We start from the raw sequence: 20933 nt of genomic DNA on the forward strand, positions 1-20933 counted from the left end.
GCAAGGAGGAATGGGTAAAAATCCCAGTGGCAAATTGGTCGCTAGCAGGGGGTGTCAATCAACCCGAACATATGCGATCGGGTGGATTGACGAGTAAAGGTTCAGCGGTCTTAAGACCGCTGCTTCTTAACTCCTGTATCCGGGGAGCCTGTAGGCTTGCGCGGAAACAAATGTATTTGGCCCCATTCGGGCCATGATAATCTGGCCCCTATATCTAGTGTGTTCAATTGTTTAATGTGGTTCATCATAGCTCCTGCCTGAAAAACAATTCTCTGGGACGTAGGTTTGGAGAAGCCAGGGACTAACCCACCACAGCTGGATCTAGGAGGATGCACCCCTTCCTTACTATGGCACACACAGTATGCCAGCTATCTTTAATCTGCCCACTAATAACCTGTTTACATACCCTGTGCTCTACTCAGAGCAAGAACAGAAGATAACACCCCTACATGTACCCTGTTCACCCTTATTAATCAGTTTTATGGTCACTTTTTTTGCATGTTATATTCTAGAAGCACCACTGATTACCGCTGAACTCTATTCTAGTATTTTAACTGCTCCTGCTATGCATATAATAAGAAAAAATGATATCCATGAAAGTGAAGGGAATTAGGAAACAATGATAAAATAAATGTCTCACTCATTACATGCTAAGCTGCTGAGCACACACGTTTCAACTGGCCAGAAACTCCAGATAACCTCTTGGCTGCTAGAGAGGGCTGCTATGGATTAATTACAATGTCCTAGAGACGTCTCTGGAAACCATGGCTTTACCCTAGACCTAACTAACGCCACTCCCTAACTGTAGCCTGTTTTAGATCAGGCAGCCATGATATTGTTGCGGGATGGCACAGGTGGCAAAATCACTCACGACATCCCAGTTGTGTGAGTTTGACTGGCAAACCTGCAGCTATGATAATGTCACCAGGTACGAGTGCATTGTTGGAATGAGATGTGCATATAACTAATGCTTCTGTGGATTATACATGTGACAAACCATCGCTCTATAAATCTAACCCAGCTCTGTTCAGTTTAGGAATATGTGACAAACCTGGGACTTTGTAAGCCAGATCACAGGAATTAAACTTACTTCTGATCTTTCTCTGCCACTTCATCTCGTTGTACAGATCTTCCGTCTGCTGGAAAAAGTCGTTCACTTTGCTTCCTTGTTCATCTCTCTCCGTTGAGTTGAAAACCCGGCGCATGGATTCCTTAGTGAGATATTCGCAGATATTTGGCACAGGGAATACGATCTGCTCCATTGTTCTGTCATGGCGTACAATCTGCAGAACACCAAACACTAATTCATTTCTATGCTGTTAAAGAAATTCTGAATATTTTTTTATGTTAAACAGACATTAAATTAACCCCTTCATAAAATGTTAAATTAAACATAGTTTAAAAAAGCGCAATACACTTTGCATGGTTTTCTTGTAAGTTAAATCAAAGTGAACTTTTTCTATTTCCACAGAGAGAGATCGAGTTTATACTTAATACTACTGCTGCATACTACACACAACCTGGTTCTGAGCCCTTGCGGTGCATGCTTGTTCATTTTAACCAGCAACTGAAAGTCTTAATAGCCCTGCTTCCTAACCTCTCCATCACCTCTGAGGTTTTAAAGGGTGTATCTCTGGACTGCTCTGAAATAGCAAAACCTTGTAAATTGTTTAGCAAAAAATAGTTAAAAATACTTTTAAAACATTAATTGGGCATGCAAACAGCAGTAAAAAGGACAGTCTAGTTAAAATTAAACATTTGTAAATTATGTTATTGGACATATATGGCAAAAAATACATATGGTAATGACACATAGGTGTGGGTGGGGTGTCTCCAAAGCTTTGCGGCTACCAAGCAGCAATACGCTGCCTGCATTTATTATTGCACAAGCCACTGTTTTTGCAATCCTGCCCCTACTAATGCGTGACCAATCCCATGCGAGCAGGGGCTGTCAATCATCCCAGTCGGAGAAGTACAGGGAAGTAGCAATCTGATTTTCACCGCTACATAAGTATAGGCTGCAAACCTGCAGCTGGAGGCGCAAATGGAGCTCATAGTGATTTACTTCATACTTGCAAAACACTTTTTAAATTGCTAACTTTATTTAACAATGTAATGCATGTGTCTCTCGCTTAGGGCCTGATATTCAAAGGTTCCCCAGTTTGCAGATACATTGTAGTTCAGGCTTCACAGGGGCTGAACTCACTGAATATTCAAAAGAAAAAGTGCAGAACTCTCCAGCACTACAAGATCTCTCTCTTTTTTGTATGTGAAGCAGAGAAAAGCCTAGAGCAATAGAGCACTGCGTGATATGAGAATTTTGTTACATTTTTTACACGTTGTATTTTATATTACTATACATTACAGAGTGGGTCCTTTCAGTATTATTACATTTAAGCTTTGCATTTTCTATATTATATATTAATACATATAGCAGTGATTTTACAAATTCTGATTATGTTTTGAAAGTTTCTTTGTTAATTTAACAAATTAGGATCATACTTTGTATATTTCTTTGTATCTTTTACAACTTACATTGTGCTTTGTATTTTCTCTATTGTAAAATAAAACACAACTGGGAGGGACAAGGCAGTTCCCTGGGCTGAACAGGGGAGTTCCCAGAGTATCTCTGAAGCTCTCTCAGCAGTCTTGTAAACGTTTCTAAGCATTTTAAACAAGATGGTCTCACTGATCTATCTCGCCAACTATATGCAGGTGATGTTTGCTCAAAATTTCCAATACACTTATTTAACTGACATAACAGAAATATATCCTAAACTATAGGCAAAAGTAAATTAAAATGTAGTAAAAACATTTCAGTTCAATTTGTAATTGATGGAAAGTGAGCCTTTATATTAGCCCCATGTGTTTTTCTGTTAACTTCTCTCTCCCTGTGACATTCTGTATCCCAAATTCTGATTGGAACAGCCAATAGAATGCGAGCTCAATCCTATCGGCTGATTGGATCAGCCAATAGGATTGAAGCTCAATCCTATTGGCTGATTGCATCAGCCAATAGGATTTTTTAACCTTTAATTTCGATTGGCTGATAGAATTCTATCAGCCAATCGGAATTCAAGGGACGCCATCTTGGATGACATCACTTAAAGGAACCTTCATTCTTCAGTCGCCGTCGTCAGAAGAGGATGCTCCGTGCCGGATGTCTTGAAGATGGAGCCATCTGGAGGACCACTTTTTGCCGCTTGGATGAAGACTTCTCCTGGCTTTGTTGATGACTTCTTGCCGCTTGGATGAAGACTTCTGCCGCTTCGTTGAGGATGGATGTCGGGTCTTCAAAAACTGTAAGTGGATCTTTGGGAGTTAGTCTTAGGTTTTTTTAAGGGTTTATTGGGTGGGTTTTATTTTTAGCTTAGGGTTTTGGGCATGGAAAAAAAGCTAAATGCCCTCCAAATGCCCTTTTCAGGGCAATGGGGAGCTTAGTTTTTTTTAGTTAGGATTTTATTTGGGGGTTTGGTTGTGTGGGTGGTGGTTTTTACTGTTGGGGGGTTGATTGTATTTTTTTTTTACAGGTAAAAGAGCTGATTTCTTTGGGGCAATGCCCCGCAAAAGGCCCTTTTAAGGGCCATTGGTAGTTTATTGTATGCTAGGGTTTTTTTTTTGTTTGTTTGTTTTTTGATAGGGCTATTAGATTAGGTGTAATTAGTTTAAATATTTGATCATTTGTTTTTTATCTTGTATAATTTAGTGGGTTTTTTTGTAATTTAGTTAATTGTATTTAATAAATGTAATTGATTTAATTGTAGTGTAATGTTAGGTGTTAGTGTAAGACAGGTTAGGTTTTATTTTACAGGTAACTATCGCCTAGATTTAGAGTTCTGCGTTAGCCATCAAAAGCAGCGTTAAGGGGTCCTAACGCTGCTTTTGGCCGCCCGCTGGTATTTAGAGTCGGCCAGGTAAAGGTGTACCTCTCACTTTCAAGCCGCAACTTTTCCATACCGCAGATCCCCTTACGCCAATTGCGTATCCTATCTTTTCAATGGGATCTTCCTAACGCCGGTATTTAGAGTCTTGGCTGAAGTGAGCGTTACACCTCTACCGACAAGATTCCTAACGCCCATGGAAAGGCTGTAGTTAAGAGCTTTATGGGCTAACGTCGGTATATAAAGCTCTTAACTACAGTGCTCTAAAGTACACTAACACCCATAAACTACCTATGTACCCCTAAACCGAGGTCCCTCCACATCGCCACCACTATAATAAATATTTTTAACCGCTAATCTGCTGACCGCACATCACCGCCACCTACATTATCCCTATGAACCCCTAATATGCTGCCCCTAACATCACCAACACCTACTGTATATTTATTAACCCCTAATCTGCCCCCCCCCCAACGTCGCCGCCACCTAACTTCATGTATTAACCCCTAATCTGCCGACCGGACCTCGCCGCTACTATAATAAATGTATTAACCCCTAAAGCTAAGTCTAACCATAACACCCCCTAAGTTAAATATAATTTTAATCTAACTAAATAAATTAACTCTTATTAAATAAATTAATCCTATTTAAAGCTAAATACTTACCTGTAAAATAAACCCTAATATAGCTACAATATAACAAATAATTATATTGTAGCTATTTTAGGATTTATATTTATTTTACAGGCAACTTTGTATTTATTTTTACTAGGTACAATAGCTATTAAATAGTTATTAACTATTTAATAGCTACCTAGTTAAAATAATTACAAAATTACCTGTAAAATAAATCCTAACCTAAGTTACAATTAAACCTAACACTACACTATCATTAAATTAATTAAATAAATTAGCTACCAATACCTACAATTAAATACAATTAAATAAACTAAACTAAATTACAAAAACAAACAAACACTAAATTACAGAAAATTAAAAAATATTACAAGAATTTTAAACTAATTACACCTAATCTAAGCCCCCTAATAAAATAAAAAAAAACAAAATAATAAAAGTCCCTACCCTATTCTACATTACAAAGTAATCAGCTCTTTTACCAGCCCTTAAAAGGGCTTTTTGCGGGGCATGCCCCAAAGTAATCAGCTCTTTTGCCTGTCAAAAAATACAACCCCCCAACATTAAAACCCACCACCCACATACCCCTACTCTAACCCACCCAAACCCCCCTTAAATAAACCTAACACTACCCCCCTGAAGATCTCCGTACCTTGAGTCGTCTTCACCCAGCCGGGCCAAAGTCTTCATCCGACAGGCAAAAGAGCTGATTACTTTGGGGCATGCCCCGCAAAAAGCCCTTTTAAGGGCTGGTAAAAGAGCTAATTACTTTGTAATGTAGAATAGGGTAGGGACTTTAATTATTTTTTTTATTTTATTAGGGGGCTTAGATTAGGTGTAATTAGTTTAAAATTCTTGTAATATTTTTTTATTTTCTGTAATTTAGTGTTTGTTTGTTTGTTTTTGTAATTTAGTTTAGTTTATTTAATTGTATTTAATTGTAGGTATTGGTAGCTAATTTATTTAATTAATTTAATGATAGTGTAGTTTTAGGTTTAATTGTAACTTAGGTTAGGATTTATTTTACAGGGAATGTTGTAATTATTTTAACTAGGTAGCTATTAAATAGTTAATAACTATTTAATAGCTATTGTACCTAGTAAAAATAAATACAAAGTTGCCTGTAAAATAAATATAAATCCTAAAATAGCTACAATATAATTATTCGTTATATTGTAGCTATATTAGGGTTTATTTTACAGGTAAGTATTTAGCTTTAAATAGGATTCATTTATTTAATAAGAGTTAATTTATTTTGTTAAATTTAAATTATATTTAACTTAGGGGGGTGTTAGGGTTAGGGTTAGAATTAGCTTTAGGGGTTAATAACTTTATTAGAGTAGCGGCGAGGTCCGGTCGGCAGATTAGGGGTTAATACTTGTAGTTAGGTGGTGGCGACGTTGGGGGGGGGCAGATTAGGGGTTAATAAATATTATGTAGGTGTCGGCGATGTTGGGGGCAGCAGATTAGGGGTTCATAGGGATAATGTAGGTGTCCGGAGCGGCAGATTAGGGGTTAATTGTGTAATGTAGGTGTCAGCGATAGCGGGGTCAGCAGATTAGGGGTTAATAAGTGTAAGGTTAGGGGTGTTTAGACTTGGGGTTCATGTTAGGGTGTTAGGTGCAGACTTAGAAAGTGTTTCCCCATAGGAAACAATGGGGCTGCGTTGGGAGCTTAACGCTGCTTTTTTGCAGGTGTTAGGTTATTTTTCAACCCAAACTGCCCCATTGTTTCCTATGGGGAAATCGTGCACAAGCACGTTTTGCCAGCTTACTGCTACCGTAAGCAACACTGGTATTGAGGGTTGAAGTGGCGGTAAATTCGGCTCAACGCTCCCTTTTTGGAGCCTAACGCAGCCCTTCAGACAACTCTAAATACCAGCGTTGTTTGGAAGCAGCGGTAGGAAAAAAAAGCTGCGTTAGCTACGCGGGTCTTTACCGACAAAACTCTAAATCTAGCCGTTTGTATTTATTTTAACTAAGTAGTTATTAAATAGTTAGTAAATAGTTATTAACTAGTCTACCTATTTAAAATAAATACAAACTTAGCTGTGAAATAAAAATAAAACCTAAGATAGATACAATGTAACTATTAGTTATATTGTAGCTAGCTTAGGTTTTATTTTATAGGTAAGTATTTAGTTTTAAATAGGTATTATTTAGTTATTAATAGTCGGTTTTATTTAGATTTATTTTAATTACATTAAAGTTAGTGTGTGTTAGGGGTTAATAACTTTAGTATAGTGGCGGCGATGTTAGGGGCGGCAGATTAGGGGTTAATAAGTGTAGGTAGGTGGCGACGATGTCGGGGGCGGAAGATTAGGGGTTAATAACTGTAATGTAGGTGGTGGCGGCGGCAGATTAGGGGTTAATAAGTGTAGGTAGGTGGCGGCGATGTCGGGGATGGCAGATTAGGGGTTAATAACTGTAATGTAGGTGGCGGCAGATTAGGGATTAATAAGTGTAATGTAGGTGGCGGCGATGTCGGGGGCGGCAGATTAGGGGTTAATAAGTTAGGTGGGGCGGCAGATTAGGGGTTAATAAATATAATGTAGGTGGCAGCGATGTCGGGGGCGGCAGATTAGGAGTTAATAAGTTAGGTGGGGCGGCAGATTAGGGGTTAATAAATATAATGTAGGTGTCGGCGATGTCGGGGGCAGCAGATTAGGGGTGTTTAGACTCGGGGTTTATGTTAGGGTTTTAGGTGTAAACATAACTTTTCTTTCCCTATAGAAATCAATGGGGCTGCGTTACGGAGCTTTACGTTCCTTTATTGCAGGTGTTAGGCTTTTTTTCAGCCGGCTTCCCCATTGATGTCTATGGGGAAATCGTGCACGAGCACGTAAAACCAGCTCAAAGCAGCGCTGGTATTGGAGTCCGGTATGGAGCACAATTTTGCTTTACGCTGCAATATTGCCTGCTAACGCTGGGTTTTTGTAAACCTGTAATACCAGCTCTGTAGGGAGGTGAGCGGTGACAATAACTTGCGAGTTAGTACCGAGCAGCTCTTACCGCAAAACTCGTAATCTAGCCGTTTATTAGTTATTGCGGTGGGGGTTGGCGGTTGACAGGTAGATAGATATTGTGCATGTGTTAGGTGTTAGTTTATTTTTGCAGGCAGCTTCGGGAGTTACGGTGCTCCCATATTCAGCGAAAGGCTTGCTGCGGCTGCCTTTGGCCTAGATTTAGAGTTCGGCGGTAGCCGTCAAAACCAGCGTTAGAGGCTCCTAACGCTGGTTTTGGGCGCCCGCTGGTATTTGGAGTCAGTGATTAAAGGGTCTAACGCTCACTTTTCAGCCGCGACTTTTCCATACCGCAGATCCCCCTACGCCATTTGCGTAGCCTATCTTTTCAATGGGATCTTTCTAACGCTGGTATTTAGAGTCGTTTCTGCAGTGAGCGTTAGAGCTCTAACGACAAGATTCCAGCCGCCTGAAAATAGCAGGAGTTAAGAGCTTTCTGGCTAACGCCGGTTTATAAAGCTCTTAACTACTGTACCCTAAAGTACACTAACACCCATAAACTACCTATGTACCCCTAAACCGAGGTCCCCCCACATCGCCGCCACTCGATTAAAATTTTTAACCCCTAATCTGCCGACCGCCACCTACGTTATACTTATGTACCCCTAATCTGCTGCCCCTAACACCGCCGACCCCTGTATTATATCTATTAACCCCTAACTTGCCCCCCACAACGTCGCCGCAAGCTACTTAAAATAATTAACCCCTAATCTTCCGACCGCAAATCGCCGCCACCTACGTTATCCCTATGTACCCCTAATCTGCTACCCCTAACATCGCCGACCCCTATGTTATATTTATTAACCCCTAATCTGCCCCCCACAACGTCGCCGACACCTACCTACACTTATTAACCCCTAATCTGCCGAGCGGACCTGAGCGCTACTATAATAAAGTTATTAACCCCTAATCCGCCTCACTAACCCTATCATAAATAGTATTAACCCCTAATCTGCCCTCCCTAACATCGCCGACACCTACCTTCAATTATTAACCCCTAATCTGCCGACCGGAGCTCACCGCTATTCTAATAAATGTATTAACCCCTAAAGCTAAGTCTAACCCTAACACTAACACCCCCCTAAGTTAAATATAATTTTTATCTAACGAAATAAATTAACTCTTATTAAATAAATAATTCCTATTTAAAGCTAAATACTTACCTGTAAAATACATCCTAATATAGCTACAATATAAATTATAATTATATTATAGCTATTTTAGGATTAATATTTATTTTACAGGCAACTTTGTAATTATTTTAACCATGTACAATAGCTATTAAATAGTTAAGAACTATTTAATAGTTACCTAGTTAAAATAATTACAAATTTACCTGTAAAATAAATCCTAACCTAAGATATAATTAAACCTAACACTACCCTATCAATAAAATAATTAAATAAACTACCTACAATTACCTACAATTAACCTAACACTACACTATCAATAAATTAATTAAACACAATTGCTACAAATAAATAAAATTAAATAAACTATCTAAAGTACAAAAAATAAAAAAGAACTAAGTTACAGAAAATAATAAAATATTTACAAACATAAGAAAAATATTACAACAATTTTAAACTAATTACACCTACTCTAAGCCCCCTAATAAAATAACAAAGCCCCCCAAAATAAAAAATTCCCTACCCTATTCTAAAATACAAATATTACAAGCTCTTTTACCTTACCAGCCCTGAACAGGGCCCTTTGCGGGGCATGCCCCAAGAATTTCAGCTCTTTTGCCTGTAAAAAAAAACATACAATACCCCCCCCCCCAACATTACAACCCACCACCCACATACCCCTAATCTAACCCAAACCCCCCTTAAATAAACCTAACACTACCCCCCTGATGATCTTCCTACCTTGTCTTCACCATGCCAGGTTCACCGATCCGTCCTGGCTCCAAGATCTTCATCCAACCCAAGCGGGGGCTAGACATCCACTGAAGAAGTCCAGAAGAGGGTCCAAAGTCTTCCTCCTATCCGGCAAGAAGAGGACATCCGGACCGGCAAACATCTTCTCCAAGCGGCATCTTCTATCTTCTTCCATCCGATGACGACCGGCTCCATCTTGAAGACCTCCAGCGCGGATCCATCCTCTTCTTCCGACGACTAGACGACGAATGACGGTTCCTTTAAGGGACGTCATCCAAGATGGCGTCCCTCGAATTCCGATTGGCTGATAGGATTCTATCAGCCAATCGGAATTAAGGTAGGAATTTTCTGATTGGCTGATGGAATCAGCCAATCAGAATATAGTTCAATCCGATTGGCTGATCCAATCAGCCAATCAGATTGAGCTCGCATTCTATTGGCTGTTCCGATCAGCCAATAGAATGCGAGCTCAATCTGATTGGCTGATTGGATCAGCCAATCGGATTGAACTATATTCTGATTGGCTGATTCCATCAGCCAATCAGAAAATTCCTACCTTAATTCCGATTGGCTGATAGAATCCTATCAGCCAATCGGAATTCGAGGGACGCCATCTTGGATGACGTCCCTTAAAGGAACCGTCATTCGTCGTCTAGTCGTCGGAAGAAGAGGATGGATCCGCGCTGGAGGTCTTCAAGATGGAGCCGGTCGTCATCGGATGGAAGAAGATAGAAGATGCCGCTTGGAGAAGATGTTTGCCGGTCCGGATGTCCTCTTCTTGCCGGATAGGAGGAAGACTTTGGACCCTCTTCTGGACTTCTTCAGTGGATGTCTAGCCCCCGCTTGGGTTGGATGAAGATCTTGGAGCCAGGACGGATCGGTGAACCTGGCATGGTGAAGACAAGGTAGGAAGATCATCAGGGGGGTAGTGTTAGGTTTATTTAAGGGGGGTTTGGGTTAGATTAGGGGTATGTGGGTGGTGGGTTGTAATGTTGGGGGGGGGGTATTGTATGTTTTTTTTTACAGGCAAAAGAGCTGAAATTCTTGGGGCATGCCCCGCAAAGGGCCCTGTTCAGGGCTGGTAAGGTAAAAGAGCTTGTAATATTTGTATTTTAGAATAGGGTAGGGAATTTTTTATTTTGGGGGGCTTTGTTATTTTATTAGGGGGCTTAGAGTAGGTGTAATTAGTTTAAAATTGTTGTAATATTTTTCTTATGTTTGTAAATATTTTATTATTTTCTGTAACTTAGTTCTTTTTTATTTTTTGTACTTTAGATAGTTTATTTAATTTTATTTATTTGTAGCAATTGTGTTTAATTAATTTATTGATAGTGTAGTGTTAGGTTAATTGTAGGTAATTGTAGGTAGTTTATTTAATTATTTTATTGATAGGGTAGTGTTAGGTTTAATTATATCTTAGGTTAGGATTTATTTTACAGGTAAATTTGTAATTATTTTAACTAGGTAACTATTAAATAGTTCTTAACTATTTAATAGCTATTGTACATGGTTAAAATAATTACAAAGTTGCCTGTAAAATAAATATTAATCCTAAAATAGCTATAATATAATTATAATTTATATTGTAGCTATATTAGGATGTATTTTACAGGTAAGTATTTAGCTTTAAATAGGAATTATTTATTTAATAAGAGTTAATTTATTTCGTTAGATAAAAATTATATTTAACTTAGGGGGGTGTTAGTGTTAGGGTTAGACTTAGCTTTAGGGGTTAATACATTTATTAGAATAGCGGTGAGCTCCGGTCGGCAGATTAGGGGTTAATAATTGAAGGTAGGTGTCGGCGATGTTAGGGAGGGCAGATTAGGGGTTAATACTATTTATGATAGGGTTAGTGAGGCGGATTAGGGGTTAATAACTTTATTATAGTAGCGCTCAGGTCCGCTCGGCAGATTAGGGGTTAATAATTGTAGGTAGGTGTCGGCGACGTTGTGGGGGGCAGATTAGGGGTTAATAAATATAACATAGGGGTCGGCGATGTTAGGGCAGCAGATTAGGGGTACATAGGGATAACGTAGGTGGCGGCGGTTTACGGAGCGGCAGATTAGGGGTTAAAAGTGTAATGCAGGGGTCAGCGATAGCGGGGGCGGCAGATTAGGGGTTAATAAGTGTAAGGTTAGGGGTGTTTAGACTCGGGGTACATGTTAGGGTGTTAGGTGCAGACTTAGGAGGTGTTTCCCCATAGGAAACAATGGGGCTGCGTTAGGAGCTGAACGCTGCTTTTTTGCAGGTGTTAGGTTTTTTTTCAGCTCAAACAGCCCCATTGTTTCCTATGGGAGAATCGTGCACGAGCACGTTTTTGATGCCGGCCGCGTCCGTAAGCAACTCTGGTATCGAGAGTTGCATTTGCGGTAAAAATGCTCTACGCTCCTTTTTTGAAGCCTAACGCAGCATTTGTTTGAACTCTCGATACCAGAGTTAAATTTATGGTGCGGCCAGAAAAAAACCCGCGGAGCGTTAACAGCCCTTTTACCGCCGAACTCTAAATCTAGGCCAGAGTGTGGTGAGGTGAAAATGGAGTAAGTCCTTGCACTGAATATTGGATAAAAATGTGCGACGCTGCCCCATGTTAGCTTATCGGAGTAAAAATTGCGGGCGATGGGTGAAATATACGTGCCGCATTTATATGCGGTACTGTATATTGGATACCAAAACCGAGTAAAAACCGGCGTCACCGGCTTTTGCGGGCGATGCTGCATATGTAATGGGGCCCTTGGAATCTCGGGACGAACTATGTAAAACTTAGGAATCTTTTAACAGAATCTTGCCTGTGCAGAGCACATTAGAGAATTGGGCTCAAGACCTTTATTGGAAGTATATTACGACTCATCTCTACATTCCGCGAGTAGAAACAGAATGATGTGCGTCAGTGGACTGAATGGGTCATGTAGGAAATATTTGGATCTGCTGAAGTAGCTCAGAAAGTGAAGGTCAACTAGTGAGTATGTTGAAAATTGAGAGTAGATTAGTGAGGTGGCGAAACACATTTCTGTGCACCATACATTTTATTATGCATTGCCCAATAAGATACATTTCAAGGATTTTCTTCTTCATGAATAGCAGTAGAAGTTCTAAAGGTAAATACAACAAGTGCAATTAGAACCTGCGCTTATTCATAATAGCATTTTCTTGTTGCACTACTGATGCCGATACCTATGTGTTTAAACTCTCAATCTAGCATGGGAAAGCAGTGCTGATCCTTAACTGAACACGAGTCAGCGAGCCAATCACAAGTGGCATATGTGCATAGCTGCCAGCCACTTGCCCATGTTTTGCATAGCACTTCTGTTTCTGAGCTGACTTTAACTATGTATTTAATCTGTTTGCAGGGGTTAAACATGCATGTATAGACAGACAATACTGTAATGCATTAGAGTATTTTCTTATTGTAGTGGTATGGCCACCTTCACATGTTAAAGGGACATGAAACCCAATTTTTTTCTTTTATGTTTCAGGTAGAGCACATATTTTTAAATAACTTACGCTTTACTTCTATTATTAATTTTACTTCATTATCTTGGTATCCTTTATTAAAGGAGCAACAATGCACTTCTGGGAGCTAGCTGAACACATTGGTAAGCCAATGACAAGAGGCATATATGTACAGCCACCAATCAGCACCTAGCTCCCGGCTCCTGAGCCTATCAACAAAGAATATCAAGAGAATGAAGCAAATTAGATAACAGAAGTAAATTGGAAAGTTGTTTAATATTGTATGCTCTATCTGAATCACAAAATATATATTTTTGGGTGTCGTGTCCCTTGTAGCTTACTTATGGATAGGGTTTGGTAAAAAGTATGTGGGTCAGACAGACTTAGGGTTCCTTTTAATACCTTATGGTTTGATACATTATAATCAAATGTTCATGGAGTGACATCATTATGAGTATACACGTGAGCCACACAGACACAGAGAAAATAAGATCAACCCAGGACCATATACGCTTCCTATATGTACCTCTATCTGTGCCGTGTGATTGGCGTAATATTTCAAGGCTTCGTCTCCTTCCTCCGGATCAGACCCTGGTTTTAACATCTGCTGTAAGGATTTATAGTGCCGAGCCAGCTGAAATAGAAATAAAGTTATTCCTGGTTACACATTTGTAGGAAATCTGCTTCCTTTCTCCGGTTAGAACCTTTCAGTGCAATCGCGTTATCTGCCGCATTACAGGATTGGATCACGTCCCTGGCAGATTTCTAAAATAAAGAATATAACCTTTAATAGTTTTCACCTCCGCTAATGCGTCATTAATAAACAACACCTTGCTAAATGAGTAATGAGATTGTGAGATTGGCGTGGAAGGGGAATCTTTAATGATTCAGATAGAGCAGCAATTTTACATAACTTTATAATTTACTTGTATTATCAAATTATGTTTGTTCTCTTATACTTTGTATAAAAGCAGGACTGTAAGCTTAGGAGCGTGGACCTGTCAGGAGCACTATATGGCAGCAGTTTTGCAAGAACCTTATCCATTTGCAAGAGCACTATTTGGCAGCACTATTTCCTGCCATGTGGTGCTCCAGATGCTACCTAGGTATCTCTGTAACACAGAATATCATGAGAACTGAGCAAATTTGAAATAAATTGGAAACTTCTTTTATAATTGCATGCTCTGTCTGAATCGTGAAAGAAAAATGTGGGGTTTCATGTCCCTTTAAATTGTATGCTCTGCCTGAGTCAAACAAGAACATGTTTGGGTTTCATATCCTTTTAAAGGGACATTAAACTCAATTTTTTCTTTCCCGATTTAGATAGAGAATACAATGTTAAACAACTTTCTAATTTACTTCTATTATCTAATTTGCTTTTATCTCTTAATATTCTTACATGAAAAGCATATCTAGATAGGCTCAGGTGCTGCTGATTGGTGGCTGCACATAGATGCCTTGTGTTATTGGCTGACCCATGTGCATTGCTATTTCTTTTACAAAGGATATCTAAAGAATGAAGCAAATTAGATAATATAAGTAAATTTGAATGTTATTTAAATTTGTATTCTCTGTCTGAATCATGAAATAAAATGTTGGGTTTAATGTCCCTTTAAGCAGCAGTATATTTTTTTATTATACATTCTGTTTCATTCCAGACTGCTGCTGTTAGAGGAACACAAACTTGTACGATTCTTAAAGAGAAAGCAAATGTATTTATTTTTAATGTACTTCTGTTATCAAATTTACTTTCTCTCTTGGTATCCTTTGTTGAAGTGCATACCAAGGTAGGCTCAGGGGGTGTGCACGTGCCTTTAGCACTCTAGGGCAGAAGTGTTTGCAACAATACTCAAGATACGTGCATGCTCATAAGCCTACCTCAGTATGCTTTCATGTAAAGGAAACCCAGCATACACCCAGATCAGCATCTTCACACCCTGTTAACAAAGGCACATGGAACTCAATACATTTTATTAGTAGGCGATAAGCCTGCCCAGAGAGCAGTCTATGTTTAAAAAATACAAACCCCAAGCTTAAAGGGACATGAAACCCAGCATTTTTCTTTCATGATTCAGACAGAGCATATAATTTTAAACAACTTTCCAATTTACTTCTATTATTTAATTTGCTTCATTCTCTTGTTATCCTTTGCTGAAAGGTCTATCTAGGCAAGCTCAGGAGCAGCAGAGAACTTAGGTTCTAGCTGTTGATTGGTGGCTGAATATATATATATATATCGATTGTGATTGGCTCACCCATAAGTTCAGTTAGAAACCATTAGTGCATTGCTGCTTCTTCAACAAATTATACCAAGAGAATGAAAAAAATTAGATAATAGAAGTAAATTAGAAACTTGTTTAAAATGGTATTTTCTATCTGAATCATGAGAGAAAAAAATTTGGGTTTCATGTCCCTTTAAGTTACAAAAAATAAAAATAGTAAAATTACAGAAAAAAATAAACAAAGCTATCCAAAATAAAACATAAAGTAATACGCCTATAAAAATAAAACATAAAGTAATACGCCTAAATAAAAATAAAACATAAAGTAATACGCCTATAAAAATAAAACATAAAGTAATACGCCTATAAAAATAAAACATAAAGTAATACGCCTATAAAAATAAAACATAAAGTAATACGCCTAAATAAAAATAAAACATAAAGTAATACGCCTATAAAAATAAAACATAAAGTAATACGCCTAAATAAAAATAAAACATAAAGTAATACGCCTATAAAAATAAAACATAAAGTAATACGCCTATAAAAATAAAACATAAAGTAATACGCCTATAAAAATAAAACATAAAGTAATACGCCTATAAAAATAAAACATAAAGTAATACGCCTATAAAAATAAAACATAAAGTAATACGCCTATAAAAATAAAACATAAAGTAATACGCCTAAATAAAAATAAAACAAAGTAATACGCCTATAAAAATAAAACATAAAGTAATAAGCCTATAAAAATAAAACAAAGTAATAAGCGTATAAAAATAAAACATAAAGTAATACGCCTAAATAAAAACACCCCCTAATCTAATACTAAACTACCAATAGCCCTTAAAAGGTGCTTTTGTAGGGCATTGTCCTAAGTTAAACAGCTCTTTTACCTCTAAAAAATATTAAGTCCCCCTAATAGTAAAAACCCCCCACCCACCAAACCCCCCAAAATAAAAAAAAAAAACACTTCAAAAAACTAAAGGGGCATTTGTATGGGCATTGCCCTTAAAAGGGCATTCAGCTCTTTTAAATAAAAGACTAACACTAAGCCCCAAATAGGTACTCACAGTTCCTAAAGTCCGGTGGAGAAGGTCTTCTTCCAGGCAGATCCATCATCTTCTATCTCCATCCACAGCGAAGGCTTCCCAGATGTGGATAACCTCAGCTATTGGCTGACATTTTCACATCAGCCAATAGGATGAGAGCTACTGAAATCTTATTGGCTTCAAATCAGCCAATAAGATTTCAGTAGCTTTCATCCTATTGGCTGATGTCAAAATGTCAGCCAATAGGAATGCAAGATACCCCAATAAAATTGGGGTACCTTGCATTTAATCCACAGTGTGCGGCAGACGATCGCGTGAAGAGGAGCCTCCAAGCCGCCGCGAGGACTGCCACCGAGGATAGCCAAATCTGGGAAGACCACTCCGCACCACCGTCGCTGTGGATGAAGATAGAAGATGATGGACCCGCCTTGAAGAAGACCTTCTCCGCCGGACTTCAGAAAATGTGAGTACCTATTTGGGGCTTACTGTTAGGCTTTTTTTAAATTTTTTGAGGGTTTGGTTTTTTTAGATTAGGGTTTTTTGGGCAATTGAAAAAGAGCTGAATGCCCTTTTAAGGGCAATGCCCATACAAATGTCCCTTTAGGGGCAATGGGTAGTTTAGGGTTTTTAGTGTTAGGCTTTTTTATTTTGGGGGGTTTGGTGGGTGGGGGGTTTTACTGTTAGAGGGGGACTTTTTTATACAAAAAAATGTTTAACTTAGGGCAATGCCCTACAAAAAGCCCTTTTAAGGGCTATTGTGTCAGGGTGCCAGGAATCAGACTGAGACCAGAAGTGCAAAAATAATCACACCTTTATTAATAGCAAAAAATAATAAAAAGTCCACAAGTCAAATAACAAGCCAGGAGTCAAAACCAGAGCTGGTAGTCAGACGAGCCGAGTCAGGAGCCAAAGCGAATAGTCAGACGAGACAGAATCAGGAACAAGGAAAACAGCAGAGTCAGGAACAAGCCAGGGATCAGGAACCAGGAAGGACGTCAGGCAGCCAGGTAATACACAGGAACTCTCACAAACAGGTCTGAGACAACGCAAAGGCAAAGCATACTGAACAGAGGCCCTTTAAATAATAAGTGATGACATCACAATTCTGAGACTGCATCCTGTCTCACATGGATGATGCACACCAGTCTGGCCATAAAAGGAAGTGTAGGAAATGAGCAGCATCCCCCACAATGCACCATAGTCAGGAAGAGAGGTGAGTAAAATGGCTGCCAGCAGCACATGGCAAACAACAGGGAAAAAACCCTGACATATTGGTATTTTATTCTTAGATTAGGGGATGTTTTTATTTTCATAAGGATTAGGTTTATTTTTTTTTATTTTGGATAATGTGGTTTATTATTTTCTGTAATGTTAGCCTTTTTTATTTTGTGCAATATTAGATTAATTTAATGTAATCTTATTTTTTATTTTTAAAAGTACTGTTAAGATTTTTTATTTTCATTGTAATTTAGTATTTTATTTTATGTAATTAAGGGGTTCATTTAGGGGGTGTTAGGTAAGGGGGCATAGTCATTCAATTAGTTATTTGCATTGTGGGGGTTGGCAGTTTAGGAGTTAATAGGTAAATTAGGTTTAATGCGTTGTGGGGGGTTGGCAGATTAGGGGTTAATATGTTAATTAAGTTTATTGCATTGGTGGTGGATGGTGGTTTAGGGGTTAATAAATTAATTATTTAATTTGTGATGTGGGGGAGTGGCGGATTAGGGGTTAATAGATGTATTAGGTAGTTTGCGATTTTGGGGTTGGTGGCTTTAGGGGTTAATAATTTTATTATGTAGTTTTTTGTTTTTTTCGTAATACTTCGTGCGGGTGGTTATTTATTTTTTCTTAATACTTCGTACGGGCGGTTAGTTTTTTTTTTTAATACTTATTGCAAGTGGTTAGTTTTTTTTTTTAATACTTATTGCGGGCGGTTAGGTTTTTATTTTGTTAATACTTATTGCGGGCGGTTAGTTTTTTTTTAATACTTATTGCGGGCGGTTAGGTTTGGATTTTGTTAATACTTATTGCGGGCGGTTAGGTTTTTATTTTGTTAATACTTATTGCGGGCGGTTAGTTTTTTTTTTAATACTTATTGCGTGCAGTTAGGTTTTTATTTTGTTAATACTTATTGCGTGCGGTTAGGTTTTTATTTTGTTAATACTTATTGCGTGCAGTTAGGTTTTTATTTTGTTAATACTTATTGCGTGCGGTTAGGTTTTTATTTTGTTAATACTTATTGCGTGCGGTTAGGTTTTTATTTTGTTAATACTTATTGCGGGCGGTTAGGTTTTTATTTTGTTAATACTTATTGCGGGCGGTTAGTTTTTTTTTTGTAATGCTCCGTTTGCCTTTGCTGCACCCCGGTGAATTCCGCAGGTGGATTCTTTCACCACCCTGCAATTTTCGGAATCCACCGGGATGCAGGTGAATTCTTTTGGCTGTGCGCACAGCCAGCATTCCTTTGAGGATGCGTGCGTAACTGGCGATGGATGCGCTACAAACGCGATTATAGTATAGATATAAAAGAGAATTATTTAAAATATATTTTTACTTGAAACAGGTTAAAGGTAAAGTTTAGTCAAAATTAAACTCTCATGATTCAGATAGAACATGCAATTTTAAACAACTTTCCAATTTACTTTTATCATCAAATTTGCTTTGTTTTCTTGGAATTCTTTTTGAAAGCTAAACCTAGGTAGGCTCATATGCTGATTTCTAAGCTGCTAAAGGCCACCTCTTATCTCAGTGCATTTTGACAGTTTGTTACAGCTAGACAGTGCTAGTTCACGTGTGACCTCATAGATAACATTGTGCTCACTCCTGCAGAGTTACTTAGGAGTCAGCACTGATTGGTTAAAATGAAAGTCTGTAAAAAGAACTGAAATAAGGGGCAGTCTGTAGAGGCTTAGATACAAGGTAATAACAGAGGTAAAAAGTGTATTAATATAACTGTGTTGGTTATGCAAAACTGGTGAATGGGTAAAAACGGGATTATCCATTCATAAAACATTCTGGAGTAGACTGTCCCTTTAAGTGAAAGTGATAGATTTTTAAACGGAATAAAAAATAATTAACATAAATACTTAAACCAAAAATCATTAAATTCCAAACAGAATTTCACAAAATGTCATCTATATTTATACTAACCCAGCGCTCCAATTTATTTGGATACCAGCAATATATTATAAGCCCAAAGTGAGGCTAGCATGTGCTGCCGGGGACTTAAAGTTACTATGACGATAACTCAACAGTAATAAGGATACAAAATCACTTATTTAAAGGGACAGTAAAGACTAAATTTTAAACTTTTATGATTCAGAGCAGCAATTTTGTCACAACTTTCCAATTTACTTTTGTTATCAAATTTACGGCTAGATTACAAGTTTTGCGATATGAAGGGTGCAGTGCTAACTTGCACGTTATTGTCACCGCTCACTTCAGTACAGCGCTGGTATTACAGGTTTACAAAAACCCGGCGTTAACAGGCAAGAAGTGAGCGTAGAGCAAAATTGAGCTCCATACCGAACTCCAATACCAGAGCTGCTGAAAGCTGCGGTGAGCTGGTTTTACATGCTCGTGCACGATTTCCCCATAGACATCAATGGGGAGAGCCGGCTGAAAAAAAGCAGTGTAAAGCCCCGTAACACAGCCCCATTGATTCCTATGGGGAAACAAAATGTATGTTTACACCTAACACCCCTAATCGTACACTTATTAACCCCTAATCTGCTGCCAGTGCCACCCCCGACACCTACATTATACTTATTAACCCCTAATCCCACTCCGGACATCGCCGCCAATATAATAAACATATTAACCCCTAAACCGCCGCACTCCCGCATCGCAAACACTAGTTAAATATTATTAACCCCTAATCTTCCACCCCTAACATCGCCGCCACCTACCTAACATTTATTAACCCCTAATCTGCCGTCCCCAACGTCGCCGCCACTATAATAAATGTATTAACCCCTAAACCTAAGTCTAACCCTAACCCTAACACCCCCTAACTTAAATATAATTAAAATAAATCTAAATAAAAATTGCTATCATTACCTAAATAATTCCTATTTAAAACTAAATACTTACCTATAAAATAAACCCTAAGCTAGCTACAATATAACTTATACTTACATTGTAGCTATCTTAGGGTTTATTTTTATTTTACAGGCAAGTTTGTATTTATTTTAACTAGGTAGACTAGTTAATAAATAGTTATTAACTATTTACTAACTACCTAGCTAAAATAAATACAAATTTACCTGTAAAATAAAAACCTAACCTGAGTTACACTAACACCTAACCTTACACTACAATTAAATAATTACCTAAATTAAATACAATTACCTAACTTACAAAAAAAACAAACACTAAATTACACAAAATAAAAAAAGAAATTATCAGATATTTAAACGAATTACACTTAATCTAATAGCCCTATCAAAATCAAAAAGCCCCCCAAAATAAAAAAAATCCTAGCCTAAACTAAACTACCAATAGTCCTTAAAAGGGCATTTTGCGGGGCATTGCCCCAAAGAAATCAGCTCTTTTACCTGTAAAAAAAAATACAAACACCCCCCAACAGTAAAACTCACCACCCACACAACCAAGCCCCCAAATAAAATCCTAACTAAAAAAACCTAAGCTCCCCATTGCCCTGAAAAGGGCATTTGGATGGGCATTGCCCTTAAAAAGGCATTTACCGTATATACTTGAGTATAAGCCGAATTTTTCAGCCCACTTTTTGGGCTGAAAAATCCACTTCGGCTTATACTCCAGTGA

At 38.2% G+C, this 20933-nt stretch overlaps 1 protein-coding gene across 1 annotated transcript in view; it reads right to left on the reverse strand.

The window, feature by feature from the left end:
• The window catches only part of ITPR2 (inositol 1,4,5-trisphosphate receptor type 2), a 920836-nt gene that overhangs the window by 233516 nt on the left and 666387 nt on the right, over nucleotides 1–20933 (reverse strand). Inside the window, exons 38-39 of the mRNA XM_053719707.1 lie at nucleotides 13401–13508; nucleotides 1091–1283 (exon numbers count right to left, since the gene is read on the reverse strand). Of these exons, the coding sequence (XP_053575682.1) occupies nucleotides 1091–1283; nucleotides 13401–13508 (301 nt within the window). The remainder of the gene's footprint in view (nucleotides 1–1090; nucleotides 1284–13400; nucleotides 13509–20933) is intronic.

This window comes from Bombina bombina, chromosome 6 (assembly GCF_027579735.1).
Source record: "Bombina bombina isolate aBomBom1 chromosome 6, aBomBom1.pri, whole genome shotgun sequence".
Taxonomy (NCBI): domain Eukaryota; kingdom Metazoa; phylum Chordata; class Amphibia; order Anura; family Bombinatoridae; genus Bombina; species Bombina bombina.